At 43.1% G+C, this 20444-nt stretch overlaps 1 protein-coding gene across 3 annotated transcripts in view; it reads right to left on the bottom strand.

The window, feature by feature from the left end:
• The window catches only part of SNX27 (sorting nexin 27), an 85738-nt gene extending 79261 nt beyond the window's left edge, over positions 1–6477 (bottom strand). For all 3 annotated transcript variants that reach the window (XR_005021768.1, XM_036868165.1, XM_036868173.1), the window contains exon 1: positions 5985–6477. Coding sequence is in view for 2 of the 3 variants with exons in the window: in XM_036868165.1 (XP_036724060.1) it covers positions 5985–6313 (329 nt within the window). In the remaining variant the exon portion in view is untranslated. The remainder of the gene's footprint in view (positions 1–5984) is intronic.
• Between the last annotated feature and the right edge of the window lie 13967 nt (positions 6478–20444).

Below are 20444 nucleotides of genomic sequence, written 5' to 3'. Positions count from 1 at the left end.
CCTAAATTTTTTTTTTCCAAATGTGGGCCTGGAATTGCACCACCCATACACTGGCTCTTACTAGACTGCCTAAGTGAAGCACAGAAACCATCTCTATAGCTGACAGTCGAAGAACAGAATGACCCTAACTGGCGCTAACCTAAACCACTACAATATCCTTTGTGCCAGCAATGTCAGCATCTAACAAATGAACTTACCACAGATCATGCTCCCAAAGCACCGTGCAGTGATCATAAATCATAAATGTTTGCTTGTCAACTGAGTCTCTTTGCTTATCTACCGGATCATAAGAATTATTCCCGACAGGACTTATCTAAAAAAACAATTATCCTTTAGAGCGTGGTAATAAACCCTCTCCTGAAACAAACTGGGAAAGTGGTGGCTGGAAAAAGAATTGTTCTTCACAGTAACTTATATGACCCAAACAAATCTTCACGTTAGTAACAGAAACTCTTTTCCTGGTCACAGCAATGTTGCAGAAGACACTTCTGTGGGGAAGATAATGCTATTTTCAAATTTAGTTTTATTATTTTGCCGCCCTCACTACCTATGGAATTATAAGTATTTCTTGGGGTTGCAATTACGATCATCATGCTCTCTTCACTGATAACCAAAAAAGATAGCAACAAATAAGGGCAAAGAATGCCTATTTTGGTTCCCTGTCTTCTACCCAATTTAACAATAAGAGAGACAGGGTAAATAAAGATATAACACAGTTACATTTCAAAATCATAGAACCAAAGTTCAACTGCTATCCAACTTCATAGGGATATGACTGAATTTTTAAGAATTTTAAGTGACTTCAGTCAAGAATAGTTGACTATTAACAGTCAAGAACAGCTGAGAAAACAAAGAAATGGAAAATACACTGGATTTAGCTTCCAAAGACCTGGGTTTAATTCTGGTTAACATTCATTAGTGCAACACCCAGTTTCCTCTCTTATGAAATAGGGATAACACTCATACATTCATTCAGCAAGCATTTATGGAAGAGTACTTTCTATGTGCCACTAGATATTTAGCTACGGAAACAGCATAGACATAGTCCCCGTCACCAAGGAGCTTATATTTTCCCTATCTCACAAGGCTCTTGTGAAGATCAAATGTAAAAACACTGTGCAAACTGTAACACTGTACAAATTGCAAAGTGATATAATAATAATTATTATTAACTTGCTCTACCTCTTAACCCTCACCTTTATTATAACAGCTTATCAAGATTCAATAAATAAAGTGTAAATGATTAGATACAACAGTTAGTCCACTATCTACTGAACTGATTTTCCTAAGGGCTGGGATTTCAAGAGCCTAACAAATCACTTTGTTCATATAGTCTTAGCTAATGACTCTCTACATAATCATGACAATAAAATGAACTGAGAATTAAAGGCTTGTAGTTTCACTCCAGGTATGGGGTGGGTATGTTGACTGCATTTCCCACACCTGGCCAGGGAGTAAAAAATAAAGATTTCTAGGCCCCATGCAAGACCTACTGAATCACCACCTTTAAAGGGTGAGCCTGAGAATCCATACTTTTGACAAGCACTCCCAGTGATTCTTACACTCACTAAAGCTTGAGAATCACTGCCATAAAAACTTCCTTTGATCAATAACCATGATTTCAAACACCATTTCCAAAAGCTACCTGGAAAATCTAAGCCAAATAGAATTCAGCTACAACTGAGAAAGCAGATCCTAAGAAGGTACTTTTTAACTCATAAAAATACTTCGTGTGGCCCCAACCTCTTTTTAGTCAATTTTCAAATTTTCACATAAAATTTAAAAAAAACAAAAACAAAGAATGCCCATGACATATTTATACGTTTTTAAAATAAATTATCACTAAACAAATATATATACACACACATCTTTTTCTTATGGTTTAACTTTAATACAGAAAAGTTATATTATCTTGTAGCTGTCAAGAAGTAAGGTGGGACTTCCCTCGTGGCGCAGTGGTTAAGAATTGCCTGCCAATGCAGGGGACGTGGGTTCGAGCCCTGGTCCGGGAAGATCCCACAAGCCACGGAGCAACTAAGCCCGTGAGCCACAACCACTGAGCCTGTGTTCTAGAGCCCACGAGCCACCACTACTGAAGCCCACGCACCTAGAGCTCGTGCTCCGCAACAAGAGAAGCCACTGCAATGAGAAGCCCGCGCTCCACAACGTAGAGTAGCCCCCGCTAGCCGCAACTAGAGAAAGCCCGCGCAAGGCAACGAAGACCCGACACAGCCAAGAATAAAATTAATTAATTATTTTTTTTAAAAAAAAGAAGTAAGGCATATACTCTCTGCCTAGCATAAATATATCATGATATTGAACGCTTACAGGCCAACCTTAGGGTCCATGCTTACTGAAGAGCATATTATCCAAATACCAAAGAGACAAAAACTAGCCAACAGACAAACCTAATCTCTCAAAAATAGACAGTACAATATCCATATCCACTGTACACTTAAACCCTCCTAAGGGCATCTCTCAAGAAATCAATCAAGAGCCCTTGAAACTATCTTAACCTTAAGAAAATCACCTGAAGTCTAATATTACTTCACATGCTATATGATTAGTGCAAAGACGTATTTATTTTGGTTCTATTTGTTGAAAGCATCCTTCACTCACTAGTCTCCAAGTATATACACATCAAAGGGAAGACACTCAATATATGTTACACTGGAAAAATTACAAGGTGGAGACTAACATTGCCATTCAAGAAAACTTTCCATCTGCAGTAAAATTCAGAGCCCAGAAGGCTTGTTCATACTCCAGTACCAAGCCCTGCAACATGACTCTTTCCCTAACCAGTTAGAATCTAGTCAGTTTTGAAGGGAGAAAGGACAAACCAAACCATATTGAATTTAATTTAATGACTTTTCCAAGATTCAGTTAGGACAAGGCCTTGGTAAGCAGCCTTTAAAGAAATGCACAGAAATAATGCTCTTTTTTGTCCAAGCTTCTATTCTCGTAAATCTCATCTGTTCTTTCAAACCTCTATCAGTTGTCCAAACTACTGCAATATATGAAAATTGGAATAAAATAATTTGCATATTGGAGGAAAGAGTCTAAAATAGGGAAAAGTCTTAATCAACAATTATCTGTTTAAGGAGGTCCAGACATCCACCTATAACTCAATACAAACTACATCTACACAATAATAATCTACCTATGCCTACTCTGACCCTACTTGGCACTTCATCAACATGCAAAGCTTACCTGGGACAACAGAGAGGTTAATTTAAGGAACTTGGGTGAGAGACAGAAAAAAATGTTGCCTAAAGAATGCTTTAGGAAAATTAGCATCAACCTAACCAAGATCAAAACAAGTAACAGATACAGATATCCCTCAAGAACAATGTCTGTTTGGTCTCTCTTTTCCTCCTCTCACTTGAAAACCTAAGGAGAAGATGTAGACTTTGGAAGAAGGGAAGGAAAGAGAAAGAAACTGTATAGTTGAGGACCCAAACAATTTACCATCTATCTTGGCTCTGTGTTACAACTATCACTATTTTCACTATAGTAGCAGAGAAACTTCAAAGAATTTGGAAATCAAAATACAGTTGGAAGGTGAGAATCTAATGCCAGGTAGATGTCCAATCATCACAACCTTCCAGAAAAAGGTTCTCTAAGCAAAGAGTGCTCTTTTTGCCCCACCCACTAAAAGAGAGAAAGTTGTCTACTCATCACCACTAAAATGTAATGTCTTTTCTCTAAAAGAAGAAATGGGCCTAGACTGGAACCTGGGCCTGAGGCAAGTCCTTCTATCTGTCTAGGGAATCATCTGAGGTCTCCTTTACAGTACCTACTTTGCATCTGGACTCTGCTGCAAAAACCACAGTACTCTACTCCAGTAAAAAGTAAATGATTTAGAACTTTATGATAAATTTATAATTTTAAATAAATACTTCAGTTTTAAATTTAAAAATAAACAGCTGGATACAAAGTTAACTTCCAAAGGGAAAGGAAAATGACAATTCCAAGAGCTTCTATCAGAAGGAAACATCAGCCACAGATCTTGAGTTATCTAGAAAGAAAAGAATTAGGTGCCCAGGTACAAAGCAAAAGGTCACTACTGCATTCTGTATCTGAATGCCCTGACACCCAAAAAATTAAGAATATATTGCCAGAGTACCAGAAAAGTCATAGGACATTAACAGAAAAACGAACGCACCTATTTACAGGAAGGACAGAGGAAAGGTATAATAGCTTCACTTACTTTGGTGAACTACTCTTTTTTGAGGTGGAAGGTAAGAGGAAACAGAATGAATGGATACCATAGAATAAAAATGTCAAGGATAAGGGTAAGAGGCATAAGCTGAATAAGAAGGGATAGACTACTCTATAGGTCCTTCAAAATACTTATCCCCTTGAAACCTTGATCAAACCTACTGTATAAACCTACTGTTCTACTAGAGGAAAGACTGAAGGTTATGGAAATTATGGTTAAAATAACATTTATAGTAATGAGAAAGAGGGAATTCCCTGGCGGTCCAGAGGTTAGGACTCTGCGCTTTCACTGCGGTGGGCCTGGGTTCGATCCCTGGTGGAGGAACTAAGATCCCTCAAGCTGCGCGGAGCGGCCAAAAAAGAGAGAAAGATTCATGAGGGCAAATCCTAGCACTGAAAGAGAGGGCAAAAGTGTGAAACAAGAATATACAAGATAGAGTCAGTAAGCAGGAGAGAGATACAGGACTGAAGACTGCTGAGGAGAATGGAGACAATGAGAGCATATACCACCTACCAGTCAATCAGCAATCACTATACAAATCTTAATACAAAGTATAAAAACATAAATGTAACACCTGGATTAAAGGAGTAGGAGGAGGTCTGCAAAGAAACTGCAAGACAGGGCAGCATCCTGCCAGAGCTTTAAGGTATGCGGTGAGGAAGTAAGGATGAAGGAGTATGAAGCGGGAGGGACTGCAGCAAGGAAAGAGGATGGGTTTCAACATGAAGGAGCCTAAAAAGAGAAAGAAGGGAAAACAACCTCAAAGAGAAAGAACAGGATAAAGTCAAGCATGATATCACAAGAGAACAGACTAGAGGAGAGAATGAAAACGGCATGCCCTGAAAAAGTGGGGAGGTCAAAGACCCAAAAGGGGCTGTAGTTTGGGGGAAGTAGGAGCTAAGGAGAGCTCTACCATAAACCCGACTAAAAAGAAATACGAGTATGGTGCAGGAGTGAAGACAGCGGCCAGAACAGGGATGCTCTCAGAGGGATGTGGTGATGGAGACACTAGATTCAAAATACTGGTGTGACAAGGGGACTACTGTGAAGAGAAACTATCGTGTCAAAGACGACACCACCATCAAAAAAAAAAAAAAGCAAGGGTCAGAAAAGAAGGTATTCTCAGAGTATGAATACAAAAAAGAGGGGAGGAAAGGGACACACGGAAGGACAGAAAAATATAGGGAGTGCCTAACCATAAGGAGAGGGTAACTAAGGAAAGAAAAAGGAGTGCAGCGTGGAGGGATGATGTTTCCGGAAGAAAAGTAGGAGCCGACCAAAGGTCCTGCCTATTTGGTTTAGAGGGCAGAAGGGACGGTCCACGGGGGCTAAAAGGAGTGGTGGAGAACAAGAAACTATGATGCTCAAGATGAGAACTTGGGGAGGACACACAGCGGCTGGGTCAGAAAAGGAGATGCTGTCAGTGAGAAGCAGAAAGAGGTTCAACAAGAGGGAAGCAAGGGGCACCGAGGAGCAGAAAGCAGCATGCCAAAGGGGAAGGCAAGGGGGCAGAAAAGAAGCCAAAGCAATGGGGGCAGGGGTAAAAGCAGTAGGGGCGGTGGGACACTGGAAATTACAGGGAGGGTGCGGGGGTCTCAGAAACCCAGGGTGTGCGGAGGTAAAAGGGCCAACCTCCATGGAAGGGCGGGGGGCCGGTTCGGGGGTTGAGGGGAGGTGCGGCCTGCGGGTGACAGGGGTACAGGGGAAATGCAGGGACAGACAGAGGGGAAGGGGTGGGGCGGCGGGCAGCCCCGATACTCACACCTCCAGAATGCGGTCCCCCTTGCGCACCCCGGCCCGGTCGGCCGCCCCCCCGGGCAGCACGGCGCTCACATGCTGCAGCGGCGCGTACAGCTCCCCGTTGATGCTCCGCAGTTGCCCGCCCTCGCTCACTTGGCCCCGCACGTTGAAGCCGTAGCCGGACTCGGACTTGACGATGCGCACGACCCGCGGGCCGCCGCCTCCCCCGCCGCCGTTCCCGGCGCAGTGGAGCCCAGACCCCCCACCGCCGCCGCCGCCGCCGCCGCCGCCGCCGCCTCCGTTCCTGTGAGGGGCTGAGGGGTGAATCCCTTCCCCGTCCTCATCCGCCATCTTGCGAGCGAGCGAGCCGTACTCCCACCACCCTACGCCTCCACTCCCTCCGCGCGTGCTCGACCTTCTCAGCAGCCGCGCGACCCCCGGCGCGCGCGCCCGCTCCGCCGACAGCGGGACCCGAGTCGGCCACGGAGCTGCCGGCGCGGGTAAAGGGGAGACAGGGGGCGGGGGGAAAGAAGACGGTTTAGATGCCGTGAAGCCTCCTGGGAGTTGTAGTTTCTGAATGGTGGGGGCGGGGAGAGGGCTGGGCCCGGGCCGGAGCTGAGGTTATATGACGCAATTTGGGCGCAAAGCCTGCTGGGGGTTGTAGTTCACCTTTCAAGCCCTTCTTAGGAGTGTCCTTTTGGATGGTGAGCAGGTAACCCAGCCTGGAGTGGAGGTGACAGATTCATCTGCTGACGTGGAGCATGTTTTATTTTTCTTTCATTTCATAACCTTTAAAAAACAATAATATTAGGACAACTTGATGTTTGTGATTCAACATAGTCTTAAATTATAACAATTCGTTTGCTCAGTACCTTATGTGTCTACATACTTTTTTTTTTCAGGCCCCACGGGCTGGCAGGCGAAATCTTAGTTCCCTGACCAGTGATGGAATCGGCGCCTCAGCCCCACCCCACCCCCGTGGAAGCGGGAGTCTTAACCACTGGACCACCAGGGAAGTCCCTATATACATTATTTTATTGAATGACCCCAACAATCTTGTGAGACAACTGAGTCATGAATTCGCTTCTCTATTTCACATATTGGGAAACTGAACCAAAGTCATCCAGCTGTTAAGTAACAGGAACTGAGGCCCAGTTATTTTTGCGCAATTTTCTTTTTATATATTGCAACTACATAAAAACTTGCCCCATCTTTTTAAAAATCATATGTAGGGCTTCCCTGGTGGCGCAGTGGTTAAGAATCCGCCTGCCAATGCAGGGGACATGGGTTCGATCACTGGTCCGGGAAGATCCCACATGCCACGGAGCAACTAAGCCCGTGCGCCACAACTACTGAGCCTGCGCTCTAGAGCCTGTGAGCCACAACTACTGAGCCCGCGTGCCACAACTACTGAAGCCCGCATGCCTAGAGCCTGTCCTCTGCAACAAGAGAAGCCACCGCAATGAGAAGCCCGCACGCAGCAACGAAGACCCAACGCAGCCAAAAATAAATAAATAAAATAAATTTTTTTTAAAAAAGCATATGTAGAGGAAACTATGGTCTCAGTGATTTAGACCTGGATATTAGAGTGGCCAAGTAATAATTTCAATTGAGCAATGATTTTGTTTTTTAAGTTTTAAAATATCCATTTTTTTTTCTTATTGAAGTATAGGTGATTTACAATATTATGTAAGTTTCAGGTATACAACGTAGTGATTCACAATTTTTAAAGATTGTACTCCATTTATAGTTATTATAAAATATTGACTATATTCCCTGTGCTGCACAATATATCCTTGTAGTTTATTTATTTTATACACAGTAGTTTGTACCTCTTAATCCCCTACCCCTAACATGCTCCTCCCCCCTTCCCTCTCCCCACTGGTAACAACTAGTTTGTTTTCTGTAACTGAGAGTCTGTTCCTTTTTTGTTATATTCATTACTTTGATTTATTTCTTAGACTCCATGTATAAATGATAACATACAGTATTGAGCAATGATTTTGAAGTTACCATTATTTCAAATTCATTTTGTTTCCCCCAACAACACAGTAGAGTTCTTTGCATATGGCAGCAATTGATGTTTTTTGGCTACCTACCCAAACACAAACTTGCAGATATTGTGCAGAATGCCTGGCAAAGGCAAGTAAGAAGAGCAAGAGCAACAATAATGAAAAATAGCTTACTTAAGCACTTACTGCTCAAGTCTGGTATTTGATTTTACTCTACTGACAGGCTAATAAATTAGTCTGTTACTGGTTCACGGATGCTGATAAAAGACACAAGATTCCTGGGTCAGAGGTAAAGGACTTTTACTCGCGACATAGGGAGCAACTTGAGCTTCAGCCCCTTTGTGTCAATTCCTCTTGCCCCCCCCAAGTGCCACAGGGATGACATGAAAGGCTCAGATGAATGCTGTGCACTTGGTGGGCTTACACACAGCTGGGGAACCTGCTGTTTTGTAGGAAGCAGTAAGCAAACCTGTTCTTTGTCCTGGAGGGAGAGCTTACTTCATTACTCACAGCTGCTCACTGTAAACATAACCCTGAGAAATGACCCTGGTAAAAAGCGGTCAGGGCTTTGCATTCTTGTCATACCCAGGAAGATGGGTAGAAGCATGAAAGACCCATGAAGGACTGTCTCTCTCAACATAAGTATGTGCCACTCTTCTAAGCACTTTTTTTTTTTTAATTTTTGGCTGCGTTGAGTCTTCATTGCTGGGCACGGGCTTTCTCTAGTTGTGGCGAGCGGGGGCTACTCTTCGTTGCGGTGTGCGGCCTTCTTATTGCGGTGGCTTCTCTTGTTGCAGAGCAGAGGCTCTAGGCATGCGGGCTTCAGTAGTTGTGGCACGCAGGCCCAGTAGCTGTGGCTCGCGGGCTCTAGAGCGCAGGCTCAGTAGTTGTGGCGCACGGGCTTAGTTGCTCCACGGCATGTGGGATCTTCCCGGACCAGGGCTTGAACCCTTGTCCCCTGCATTGTCAGGCGGATTCTTAACCACTGCGCCACCAGGGAAGTCCCCTCTCTCTTTTTTAAATCCCTTTAACAAATACACCTTCCAGTGACCCCCATCTGCCCTTCCGTGAGTCACACGCTTGTGTAATACCCTCCCCTTGAGTGTGGGCAGGACCCGTGACTTGCTTCTAGGCAATAGAATATAGTGAAGATGATGATGTGTCACTCCCATGGTTACAGGTACATTATATAACATTCCTTCTTAGCTGACTGGGACGAGAGTCTCTTGCTGGCCCTAAAGAAAAACGCTGCCATGTTGTGAACTGCTGGTGGAGAAGGCCCATGACAGGGAACTGCAGGAGCCTCTAGGAACTGAGAGTTGCCCCAAGTGGACAGCGAGAAAGTAGGGCCCTCAGTCCTAAGCCTGCAAGAAATTCTGCCAACAACCTCGTGAGCTTGGAGGAGGATCCTTGGCTCCACTAGGGAACATAGCCCAGCCAGTGCCTTGATTGCAGGCTTGTGAGACCCTGCAGAGGACCCAGCTAAGCTGAACCCTGACTCCTGGACCACAAAAGTTGTGAGATAATAAATGTGTATTGTTTTAAGCTACTAAATTTGTGGTAATCTGTTACCGGACAATAGATAACGAATATAACTCCTGTTGCATCTATGGTCAGTGCTACTCAGTTTAGATCAATTTAATACTTAGTTTAGCTTTACCTTTCCAATCTGAACATAAGCTTCTTGAAAACAAGGAACTTGTCACATGTGACTTGTCATGCCTTCAGAGTGTATCAGAGTGAGAGGCACAAGAGAAGGAGCTCAACAAAGGTTGATAGAATGTTAGTCTAGGAAAGGACCATAAAGTGGCTAATAATACCTGCTGCATAGGGACATGTTGGGGACCAAATGAGAATATGTGGGAAACACCTAACATAATATTAATACTTAGCACAGAGTTATTATTAAGAGTACTAATAGGGAGGGAGGCTCAGGAGGGAGGGGATATATGTATACACATAGCTGATTCACTTTGTTGTACAGCAGAAACTAACACAACATTGTAAAACAATTATAACCCAATTTAAAAATACTAATTAATATCACATCTAGCCCTATTTCCTCATTTTGCTGGTAAAGGAATAGCTCCCTCCACTATCACCCTTTGAAAAAGGAAGTAGATCCAGCAAGGTACAATGATTGTCAAAAGTCACTCAGCAGATCAGTGGCCAGCACCCAACCCTAAGTAGAAAAATTAAATGGCGTGAATGAGGAAATAAGGCATGCCATTTCCCAGGGAGTCATGAGTTGAAGAAAACAAAAAGAGGGCCCTTTTTTAGGCCTTTGCACTAATTCTGACTCTTCTTTCATTTTCACTACCTTTCTGTACTTTTTTCTGTGAAGACCACATGAAAAATCACTTCTTTGGTAAACTGAATTAACTGATTTGCTAGAGTGGATAAGACCTAGAGACTAGAGGGTTTATGAGTCAAGATTCCTTTAGTTGCAAGTGACAAACTCAATTCAAATTAGCTTAAGCAAAAAAGAGAATTTATTGGTTCACATAGCTAAGGAGGACACTGGGTATTTCCTTAATTGTAGCTGTGTGACAAACCATCCCAAAGCTTAGTGGTGTAAAACCATCAATTTATTATTCTATTGGACTCTGTGGGTCAGGAATTCAGATAGGATACATAGGGATGACTTGTCTCTGCCCCTCCTTGATGTCTGGAGCCTCAGTTGGGAAGACAAAGGCTAGGGGTGACTCGATGGCTGGGTTCATCTGGAAATGTCTCATTTCTGGTGGTTGAGCCTGGCTGTCTGCTGGGACCTCATCTGGGGCTGTTGGCATGACCCTATACATGGTCTCTTCATGTGGCTGTTGGCTTCTTCAAGCATGGTGCCTGGTTTCCAAAATCAGATGTCCCAAGAGAATAAAGCAATAGTGTATGGCATTTTTATGACTCAGTGTCAGAAGTCACATAGCATCACTTCCACCATACTTTTTTGGTCCAAGTGGTCATAAAGGTCTGTCCAGGTGCAAGGGCAAGGGATATAGACATCACCACTCTATGGAAGGAGTATCGATGTTGCACTGTAATTAGAGTATATGGGATGGGATATATCATGGTGGCCATTTCTGGAAAACATAATCTGCCACACTGGGATAGCTCATAGATTTAAAGCAAATGCTATAGGAACCTAGGTGTTAAGGTTTGACACAGAGAACTCGAGGTCATCTCCCTCTTTTTCTTCTGCCTTTCATTTTTGCTCATCTCTGTTTCTCTTTGTCTATTAGCAAAAAACACCTTGTTTTTCTCAGTGTCTGTATCTAATTTCCTAGGGAAGGGCTTTGGCCATTCCTTGAGTCATATGCCTACCACCGGGACTGATTGAAGTTCCCTGGAGAATGAAGAACTGTGATTGTCCAAACCAGGATCACATGCCCAGCTCACATGTCTAAAAGAAAGTTTGCTGTGTAGACTCTGAAGAATAGCTAGTACGATCTGCCACAGGTTTAACGTAAGTGAGTGTTGATGTCAGCTTCGTGTGTAATTATAATTATGTTAGTTCCCTATCAGGATTCTGTAGTTGCAGTATTTCAAAGCCCTTTACCTGGTCATCTTCATATGATGCCCTTGTCTTCTACTTTGTCACACACCAGCTCTCTGAGATTTGCTGGGTTCCCCATTGGAGAGAAAAGCTCCCTGGCTCTTACAACCATACTGGCTGGCTTTTTTCTCCCATTCCGTCTCACCACACCTGACTGGCATGTTTCACAGGGCTATTCCCAAATATCATTTTTTACCATCCTTCCAGTTGCAACTCCCTAGGCAATTGTCGCTCTGTTATTTGTGTCTCTCTTCATTTTCTCCAGTGTCTCCCCTCCCCTTTCTTTTCTCAAAATGAAACTCAATTTTCCAGGGGTCCCTTTTCCTAGAAATTGCTTCCCAGAGCCAACAGTTCAGAAATAATACAATAGGTTGGGATAGTTCATAACAAAAAGACCAATGCTGAGTCAATAGCATCATCCAGTGGAAAAGCATGTGAGACTTGGTTCCTCTGCATTGGTTCCTGTTTAGCTTTAATCCTTAACAAGTCATTTATCAATAATATGCTTTTGGCTGCAAGTACAGAAAATGCAAAAGTGGTTTAAATAATAAGGAAATTTATGATCTCACATAAATAGCAAGACTAAAAGTGGGGAGTCCCAGAGTTGGTTAATTCAGAAGCTCATTCACATGATAAAGGATCCAGATTCTTTCCATCTTCCCCTCTGCCATCTTCAGTGTATTATCTGGGTGATGTGGCTAATTCTTCTCATGGTGCCAAAATGGCTGCTGAGCTCCAGGCATCACTCACACATGTGGCCACCATACTGAGAAGCAGAAAATAGGAAGTGTGTATTTGTCAAAACAAAGAAACCCTTTTTAGAATCCTTGCATCCACTTTCTCTCATGTCTCATAAGCCAAAAGTGTATCACCTACTAATCCCCTATACCAATCATTGGCAAAGGAACTGAAATTACTGTGATTGACTCAAATGCATCAAGACTTACTCCTGGGGCTAAGAGTAGCCCCTTCCCTGTGTGCATAGCTTGCCTGTGAATACCAGAACAAAATTTGGGACTTGCCAAAAGAAAGAAGGGTGACAGGGAATGGGAACAGGGCAGAATAGATTTGGAGAAGCAGCCACTTGTATCTGATGCACTGAACTTCTCTTCAGCTTGGTTTCTCCAACTACAAACTAGGCATGATGATACCTACTTCATCTATATGTAGAGATACTTTTAGAAATAAGATTTTGCAGGACACTCTCATGAAAAGAGTTTAATTACAAAACAGTGAGGTTCCTAGAGTAGTCAAATTCATGCAGACAGAAAGAATGGTAGTTTCCAGGAGCTTAATGGGGGAGGAACTGGGGAGTTAGTTAGTGTTTAACGGGTATAGAGTTTCAGTCGGGGAAGGTGAAAAAGTTCTGGAGGCGGGTGGCGGTGACGGTCGCACAACAATGTGAATGTACTTAATGCCACGGAAAGGTGCACTTAACAAGGGTTAAAATGGTAAGTTCTATGCTGTGTATATTCTATCACACACAAAAAATTAATAAAATAGTGAGGTTATTTAAGATATAGAGCAAAGAAATTGTGCTAAACTTGAAAAATGTACAATATAAATTCATGGTTCTAATAACCATAATGTTGAACTTTTACCTATTTTGTTTTGTCGATGGTAGTCATTTCCCAGCCTCAGCTATCACTTCTGTCCAGATCATGTGCCATTCTCTCCTCTTTCCTCATATTCATTGTTATTTTGACCGAGGCGCGGATCAAGAAATTCTGTCTCCGAAAAATGCCCTGCGAGGGAATCCCCTGCCTGGAATGGAATCAACGACGATACCCATTTACTTTCCTCTTGAAGGTTACCTTCCCCTTCCTTCCTTTGTCTTCTGGTCCTTTTTCAATACAGCTGTCTCTCCCCGCATCCATGCCCAGAGGCTTTGGGACAAGAAGGCAGAGAGGAAGACTCGGAGCCAGAGAGAAGCAAAAGCACAAAGCATCGGGGGGGGGGGGGGGGGGGGGTGTGTTGGCAGCTCTCGCAAACTCTATTTACTGACAACACATATGTACTAATATTTACTGATCCCTCAGATGTCTGCAAATGAGGCAAAGCTGCTGTGTAGAGAAATGGCAGCTATGTATCCAACCCAAACACCCATTCCTAGAGGAACAGGTCATTCCCGCTGCAGCTACCAAAGCCCCTGCCCCCAGGTCCAGAGCCCAGAGCTGAGCCATTCTATTACGTAAACTCGAAAACAGAGGTCTTCTATTCATATTTATTTGGTTTTTTTTTTTTGTTTTTTTTGGTTTTTGGCTGTGCCATGCGGCATGCGGGATCTTAGTTCCCCGACCAGGGATCGAACCCATGCCCCCTGCAGTGGAAGCACAGGGTCCTAGGCACTGGACCGCCAGGGAATTCCCATCATCTACTCATATTTAACCTACTCACTCTGGACAGTCTTTTCCAAAACATATCATAGATTATAAAGACCTTCAACATGGAACACTCACCGCTCCCTTAAATTCGTGTCCCAGAGCTTAGTCACACTATCAGAAGGTGTCTCCTTACACGTAATCTGCTGTAAATAAAATGGATTCTAGACAAACGGCCTCCATCCAGTTTTGAGTGATGTGTGCCCTCCAATGCAATTGAATGTTAGCAATCGGTTATATATGTATTTAGCTCCTGATACTAGGCAAGTGCCCCAGGGCTCCCTTCAGGAATGATTGTCTCTTGTTCAGTGATCCTGGTCAGTCACCTTGCAAAACACCCTGCTGGTTACAGGAAAGAGAATCCATTTCCGTTCAGCCAGCATTGACTGAGTATGCACAGTGTGCCAGGCAACATAGGACTGAGGATACAGGGATAAATCATCAGCCCCTGCCCTTTAGGAATTCTCAGGTCTGAGGGGAGAAGCAGACATGAAAACAAACAATTACTGTACAATGTGATAAGTTTTATACCAGCTGCTCTGGGAGCACAGATGAAGGATGATTAGCTGTCTCTCGGGATTCTCTGGGGAGTCAGGGAAGATTTCACCAGTATCATTGAGTGGGGTTTGGAAGAATGAGTACAAGCTTGCTGGAAAGATAAGGCAGGGAAAAGATTTCCAGGCAGAGGGAATAGCATATGCAAAGGCAGAGAGGTGAGGAAAGACAAGTCCTTCTGTTTTGGAAACAACTGGCAAGGTAGCAGAGGCTCAGAAATGAGGCTGGTTGAGTAAGGCAGTGGGCAGCTTAATCCCAACAATGACCCCTCCTTGGCCCTGGGAGAGGGGGACAAAAACAAAGCTCTAGCTCTATTGCTGGTGAATAAGCAATGTTATCTTCCAATATAAAGCTCATGGCCTTATATATCCTGTTCTGTGGGTGTTCTAGGTATTTTGCAAGATTATAATCTAACGGGAACTGTCTTCTCAAGGAACAGAGTTCTTTTATATATTTGAAAGGCCCTTGGGCAGGCCATGTGGAATCTTTGGGCTGTTGTGATGATCTGAAATGTGATTATTGCTGAGTGGAACTCTGAAGAGGATAAGCCAAGGCAGAACCCAGCCCTCCTTTCCACCCTCCCTGAGCTTCCTCTCCATCCTTTCAGACCCTTCAGGTGCCAAGGCCGGTGCCCTTCATTCAGTAAACACATGAAAATTTTGATTATTTTCATCCTCTCCTTAATTAATTAATTAATTAATTTAGTGTTGGTTTGGCTGAGCTTTCTGGAAACTTCCAGAACGAATTCTTTCTTAAGAGCTTATTAAACATGAGCAAAATGAACTGAAATTTCTCAAGGAACTCTGAGAAATGCTGGTCTAACACACAAGCCTTCCAAATGAGCTTTAAACCTTTCAGTCTGCTAAAATGTTTACTGGTCTGTAAAATACTCCCAGCTCTTCTCAAAGCTCTGCCTCTGATGATGTGAGCCGTAGGCAACTTAAACTAGGACAGGGATACGTTTTCAATTTTTCATAAAGTATTTATTTTTCTAGAATCCAATTTCTTTTTAGGCCTGGTCTTTCATCTTTCTGGTGCTAGACTTAATTTGCAAAACTGCTCCCTTGTCTCACTCCAATCTGGCTGGCTGCCCTTTGCTAAATAAGTGAGTTTGGGATTTACAACAGGAAAACCCCGGGGGCCTAGGCACGGTCAGAGGAGAGAGCCTGCTTGTCTTCCTGTGGGGCCCACGGTAGGCACCTGCCCAGGTGCTCAAGGCCCTGCTGCCCTCTTGTGGCAAGCACCTCTGCTTTGCAAACAAAGAAACTCCTCTTGTTTTCAGGTTCACTGGCTGACGAAATGTGCTCTGAAACATTGCTGTGCCCCCCGCCACCCCCCAGCGCCAGCATGTGGGATCTTAGTTCCCCAACCAAGGATCAAACCCGCACCCCCTGCATTGGAAGCACAGAGTCTTAACCACTGGACCGCCAGGGAAGTTCCAGGACCCATGTGATTTTAGAACTGGAAGGAACCTTGGCTGAACCCCCTTTTTTTGGTGGTGGTGGTTGTTTTTTGGTGGAGAAGGAGCCTGAGGATAAGAGAGATATGGTCATTTAGCTAAGGACACACCCTAGTTAGAGAAGTCAGCAGGAATGGAACACCCACCCTCATGACAAGACAGGAAAGCAAAAGGAAACTGCCAGTTGAAATTTAGGAAAACAGAGAATGCTAAAAAGTTGCAGACCAGGTGAGCCAGCTGAGCCGGGAGGATCTGGTGGGCTTCTCTCCATCCGTCAGTGACCACTTCTTCCATTTTCTGCTTCCCAAGGAAAGCCACTTTGTAATTGCACACAGGTCTTGGATAAGGACCATCTCTCTGTCTTTTTTGAACACTTTCTTATGCCAAGGACACACCACTCCATTGTAGGAGATCAGGATTTTTGTCCAAGCTTCAACCTTTAGTTACTCATACCACACTCCCACTTTTGGGCCTCAGTTTTCTCCTCTGGAAAATGAGGGAGTTGGATTGGATGTTTTCTAAAGTTTGCTTTAGCACTGATACTTTATGATTGTCTGTTTGCCTCTTGGCACACAAATATCTGGTGGTGTTATTAAGACTCGGAGTAACTTGAGGGCAGAGTCTTTTCCTCTTAATATCCCCAAAGCCCAACCCTATACCACTGACATATTAGATGCTCAAAAAGATTTATTAACAATAATTAGCATATTCAGTGTCTGCTGACACTGCCAGACACATTACATGATATTTAGATATGGTTTTATATTGGCGATCGCCACACCTGTGAAGTTATAGAGCACACCATTAAGCACAGGTGAAACCATGCACCTCAGATTGGAACTTGAACCCACATGCTGGGACTCGAACACGGCCAAAACCCTGACTGGGACTCAAACCCATGCGGCCGGGACTCGAACGCGGCCAAAACCCACAGTCTTCCAACTGAGATCACAGGACTTAATGAAGCTCAGGTTCTTGATGTCTCATCGCAGAAAGAATTCAGTGAGAGACAAAGCGATAGGTAAGAAGTGGACTTATTTAGAGAGAAACACACACTCCACAGACAGAGTGTGGGCCACCTCAGAAGGTGAGAAAGGCACCAGGGTATGGGTTTGTCAGTTTTTATCAGGGTGGGTAATTTCATAGGCTAATGAATGGGAGGAGTATTCCAGCTATTTCAGGAAGGGGTGGGGATTTCCAGGAATTGGGCCACCACCCACTTTTTGATCCTTATGGTCAGCCTTGGAACTGTCATGGTGCCTATGGGTGTGTAATTTAGCTTGCTGATGTGTTACAGTGAGCATATACTGAGGCTCAAGGTCTAGTGGAAGTCAACTTGTCTGCCATCTTGGGCCCATTTGGTTCAAATCAGTTTATGTCATGTCCTCGGGCTATGTCGTTCTTTCAAAGGCTGTGCCCTGCCCCCTTGCCTCCTGTTTCACAAGGACTCTGGGACAAGATTTTCTATGACCGACTCCTGGTTCCACACATCTGTGCATCCTTTCTCTGTGTCTCAATTTCCTCATCTGTAAAATGGGAATTAAATGGCAGTAAGCACTCAGTAAATGTTCTTATTAGGTAGACATTATTATCTTATTATTATCGAAGACCCAACACAGCCATAAATAAATAAATAAACAAATACTTTAAAAAAAGAAAAGAAAAAAAAAAAAAGGCAAGAAATAAATACACCTAACTGCTAACCATGTTAGTGTTAAGGCAGGATTTATTTTTCTGTTGGTTTTTGTTACCTTTATTCTTCATTTTCCAAATTTTCTATAGTGTTCACTCTTCCCTCTCCAGCAGGGTTGTGTTCCCACACTGCCTTCTGTTCATGCCGGGATCGTTCCTCTCTTTGTACGTTTGCTGGTGTTATTTCCTTCACCTGGAATGCCTTCCTCTTTTGCCCTATTAATCCGTCAAATATTTATTGATAATTGATACAGGTGTATCATGCAGCTTGTGGAATGTAATGTACATGAAAACACTTTGTAAACTGCTTTACAGATGTTAGTTGTTATTGTTAGGAGAAAAAAAAAAAAAGATGAGGAGGATAAGGAAGAGAAAAAAACTATTATTTGTACAATAATGTGCCAGGTGCTAGGGGAGGCCAGGATGGAAAAATATAGAAAAGGGTTGCAGTCCTCCAGAAGTTTAGAATCTTGTCAGGTGAGTAGAGGAAAAAAATACCGCCATGTGGAATAGAAATCGATAGAAATGAAATGAATAGAAATAGATAATGGAACATGTGAAATGCGAATGTGAGAGAGGCAGACAGTGATATAAGAGGAAACAGAGAAGGGTGGGGAGAATGTGGAGCTAGAACCAGGCCCTGAGGGATTGGGGCAGGTAGGTTCAAAGAGAAAGGACATAAAGAAAGCTTGCACTGGGAAAAAATGTGGCGTGGTGGGGGGCGGGGGGCGATGATGAGCCCAGCTGAAGATCCTGCTGGAAAGTGGTAGGAGGTTAGGGGGAGGGGGAGATAAGTAGGGTGGGCCTTGCCACAGGTCTCTGCTGGAGTTTTTATAAATTTTTTTTTAAATTATTTATTTATTTATTTATTTATGGCTGTGTTGGGTCTTCGTTTCTGTGCGAGGGCTTTCTCTAGTTGTGGCAAGCGGGGACCACTCTTCATCGCGGTGCGCGGGTCGCTCGCTATCGCGGCCTCTCCTGTTGCAGAGCACAGGCTCCAGACGCGCAGGCTCAGTAATTTTGGCTCACGGGCCCAGCTGCTCCGCGGCACGTGGGATCTTCCCAGACCAGGGCTCAAACCCGTGTCCCCTGCATGGGCAGGCAGATTCTCAACCACTGCGCCACCAGGGAAGCCCTAGCCTTTTTTTTAGAAACATTTTTTTTTCTTTTGCTAAGCTGTAATAAGTGTCCATAAAATTTTGTGTCCTACTTTTTTTCACTTAACATTCTAAGCACAGTTCCCTGATGTGACATAGTCTTCATAAAGGCCATTTGTAGTGAATGCATAATATTCTAGAGTGGCTGCATCTGCATGTACTTATCTATTTCTCTTTTGTTGGACACATGTTTCCCATTTTACACTATTATAAGAAGCACAGATCTCTTGTGCAGAGAGAAGAAATGGAACAAAACTGGGTCTTTGGTGAGACCTCAAATTATTCTATGAAGGCTCACCTGAGCCTAAAGCGTCTCTGGACTTTTTAGTCACCTGAGCCAGTCAGACTGATCCCTTATTGCTTAAGCCAATCGGAGCTGCATTTTCTCTGATTTGCAACCCACATTATCCCACCTAACGTAAGGGCTCCAAGGACAGGACTGAGCCTGTCTTGCTCACTGTGATAAACCCACCTGAATCCTCAGTCCAAGGCACAGAGTAGGAGCCTAATAAACATGTGCAGAAAAAAGAATATGAACTCTTGTATGAACTATCCATTCTTATCCTGACCAGTGATCTAGAAGGATCTTAGTACTTTTATCAATATGAGCTTATCAACAAAATGTTGCCTCTTCATCATATTTACCACTAATAATTCCTCATTTTTTGGCCTTCTTTAGTTTTTCAATTTAGAAAGTTTACATCTTTATGAACTAAAATATTTTCCTTCATGACCTTTATTTTTATTTTTTATTGGGATATAATTGACATATACCTTCATGACCTTTAATACGAAAATTCTAAATGGATCTCCTCTCAGAGTTGATATTCATTTGTATTTTCTTCTAGCTTTTCTACAGTTAAGTTGTAGTATTTAATTTCTTTCATTTACGTAGAATTTATTCAGGTGTACTGTTTAAGGTTAGAATTCTTTTTTCTTTTTTTTCTAAATTCTTAACCAACTCTTCAAACGCCTTTTCCCCCATTGAGTTGCAATGCTTCTTTTATCCTTTTTTTAATGCTTATATAAAATTGAGTCTATTTCTGCCTAGCTATGTAATATTTCACTATCCGCCAAGGCCAATAATCCTCCAATTAAGCTCTGTCTTCAAAATTTTCTTTGCCATCTCCCCTGTTTATTTTTCCAGATGAATTTTTTAAATAATTATATCCAATTCTAAAAGGACTCTTGGAATTTTCACTGTAAGTATACGAAGCCTAAAAATAAATTAAGGAAGAATTGACATCTTTACGATTTTAAACTTTGCCATCCAGGAAAATTTTTCTTCATTAAGTTTCCCATATTTTTCAACAAAATGTGGTCATTTTCTTCACATAGATCACTGACATTTCAAATAAAGTTTATTTCTAGGTATTTTGTATTTGTTATTTTAGATTGTTTTCTAACTGGGATATTACTGGCATATGTAGGGAAACTTGCTAACTTGTCAAGACAGTCCAACTGACACTCTAATTGTCTGTTTGTTTCTTACCCATCTCCCTGCAGGTGCCAGCCACAAGTCTGAGTTCTGCCCTCTGGAGCTAGGTGGAGTGAAACTGCACCTCCTTCTACAGGACAGATTTTCATCTCTTGGAGACTGCTATCATGTTTCCGTCAGCCTTCTTTTGTCCTGGCTAAATAACCCCGCTGATAGGATGAAAATGTATCTGGGA

This window comes from Balaenoptera musculus, chromosome 1, assembly GCF_009873245.2.
Source record: "Balaenoptera musculus isolate JJ_BM4_2016_0621 chromosome 1, mBalMus1.pri.v3, whole genome shotgun sequence".
In the NCBI taxonomy this organism is placed as follows: domain Eukaryota; kingdom Metazoa; phylum Chordata; class Mammalia; order Artiodactyla; family Balaenopteridae; genus Balaenoptera; species Balaenoptera musculus.
Note: the sequence above shows the minus strand (reverse complement) of the source record. Positions and strands in the feature narration are given on the sequence as shown.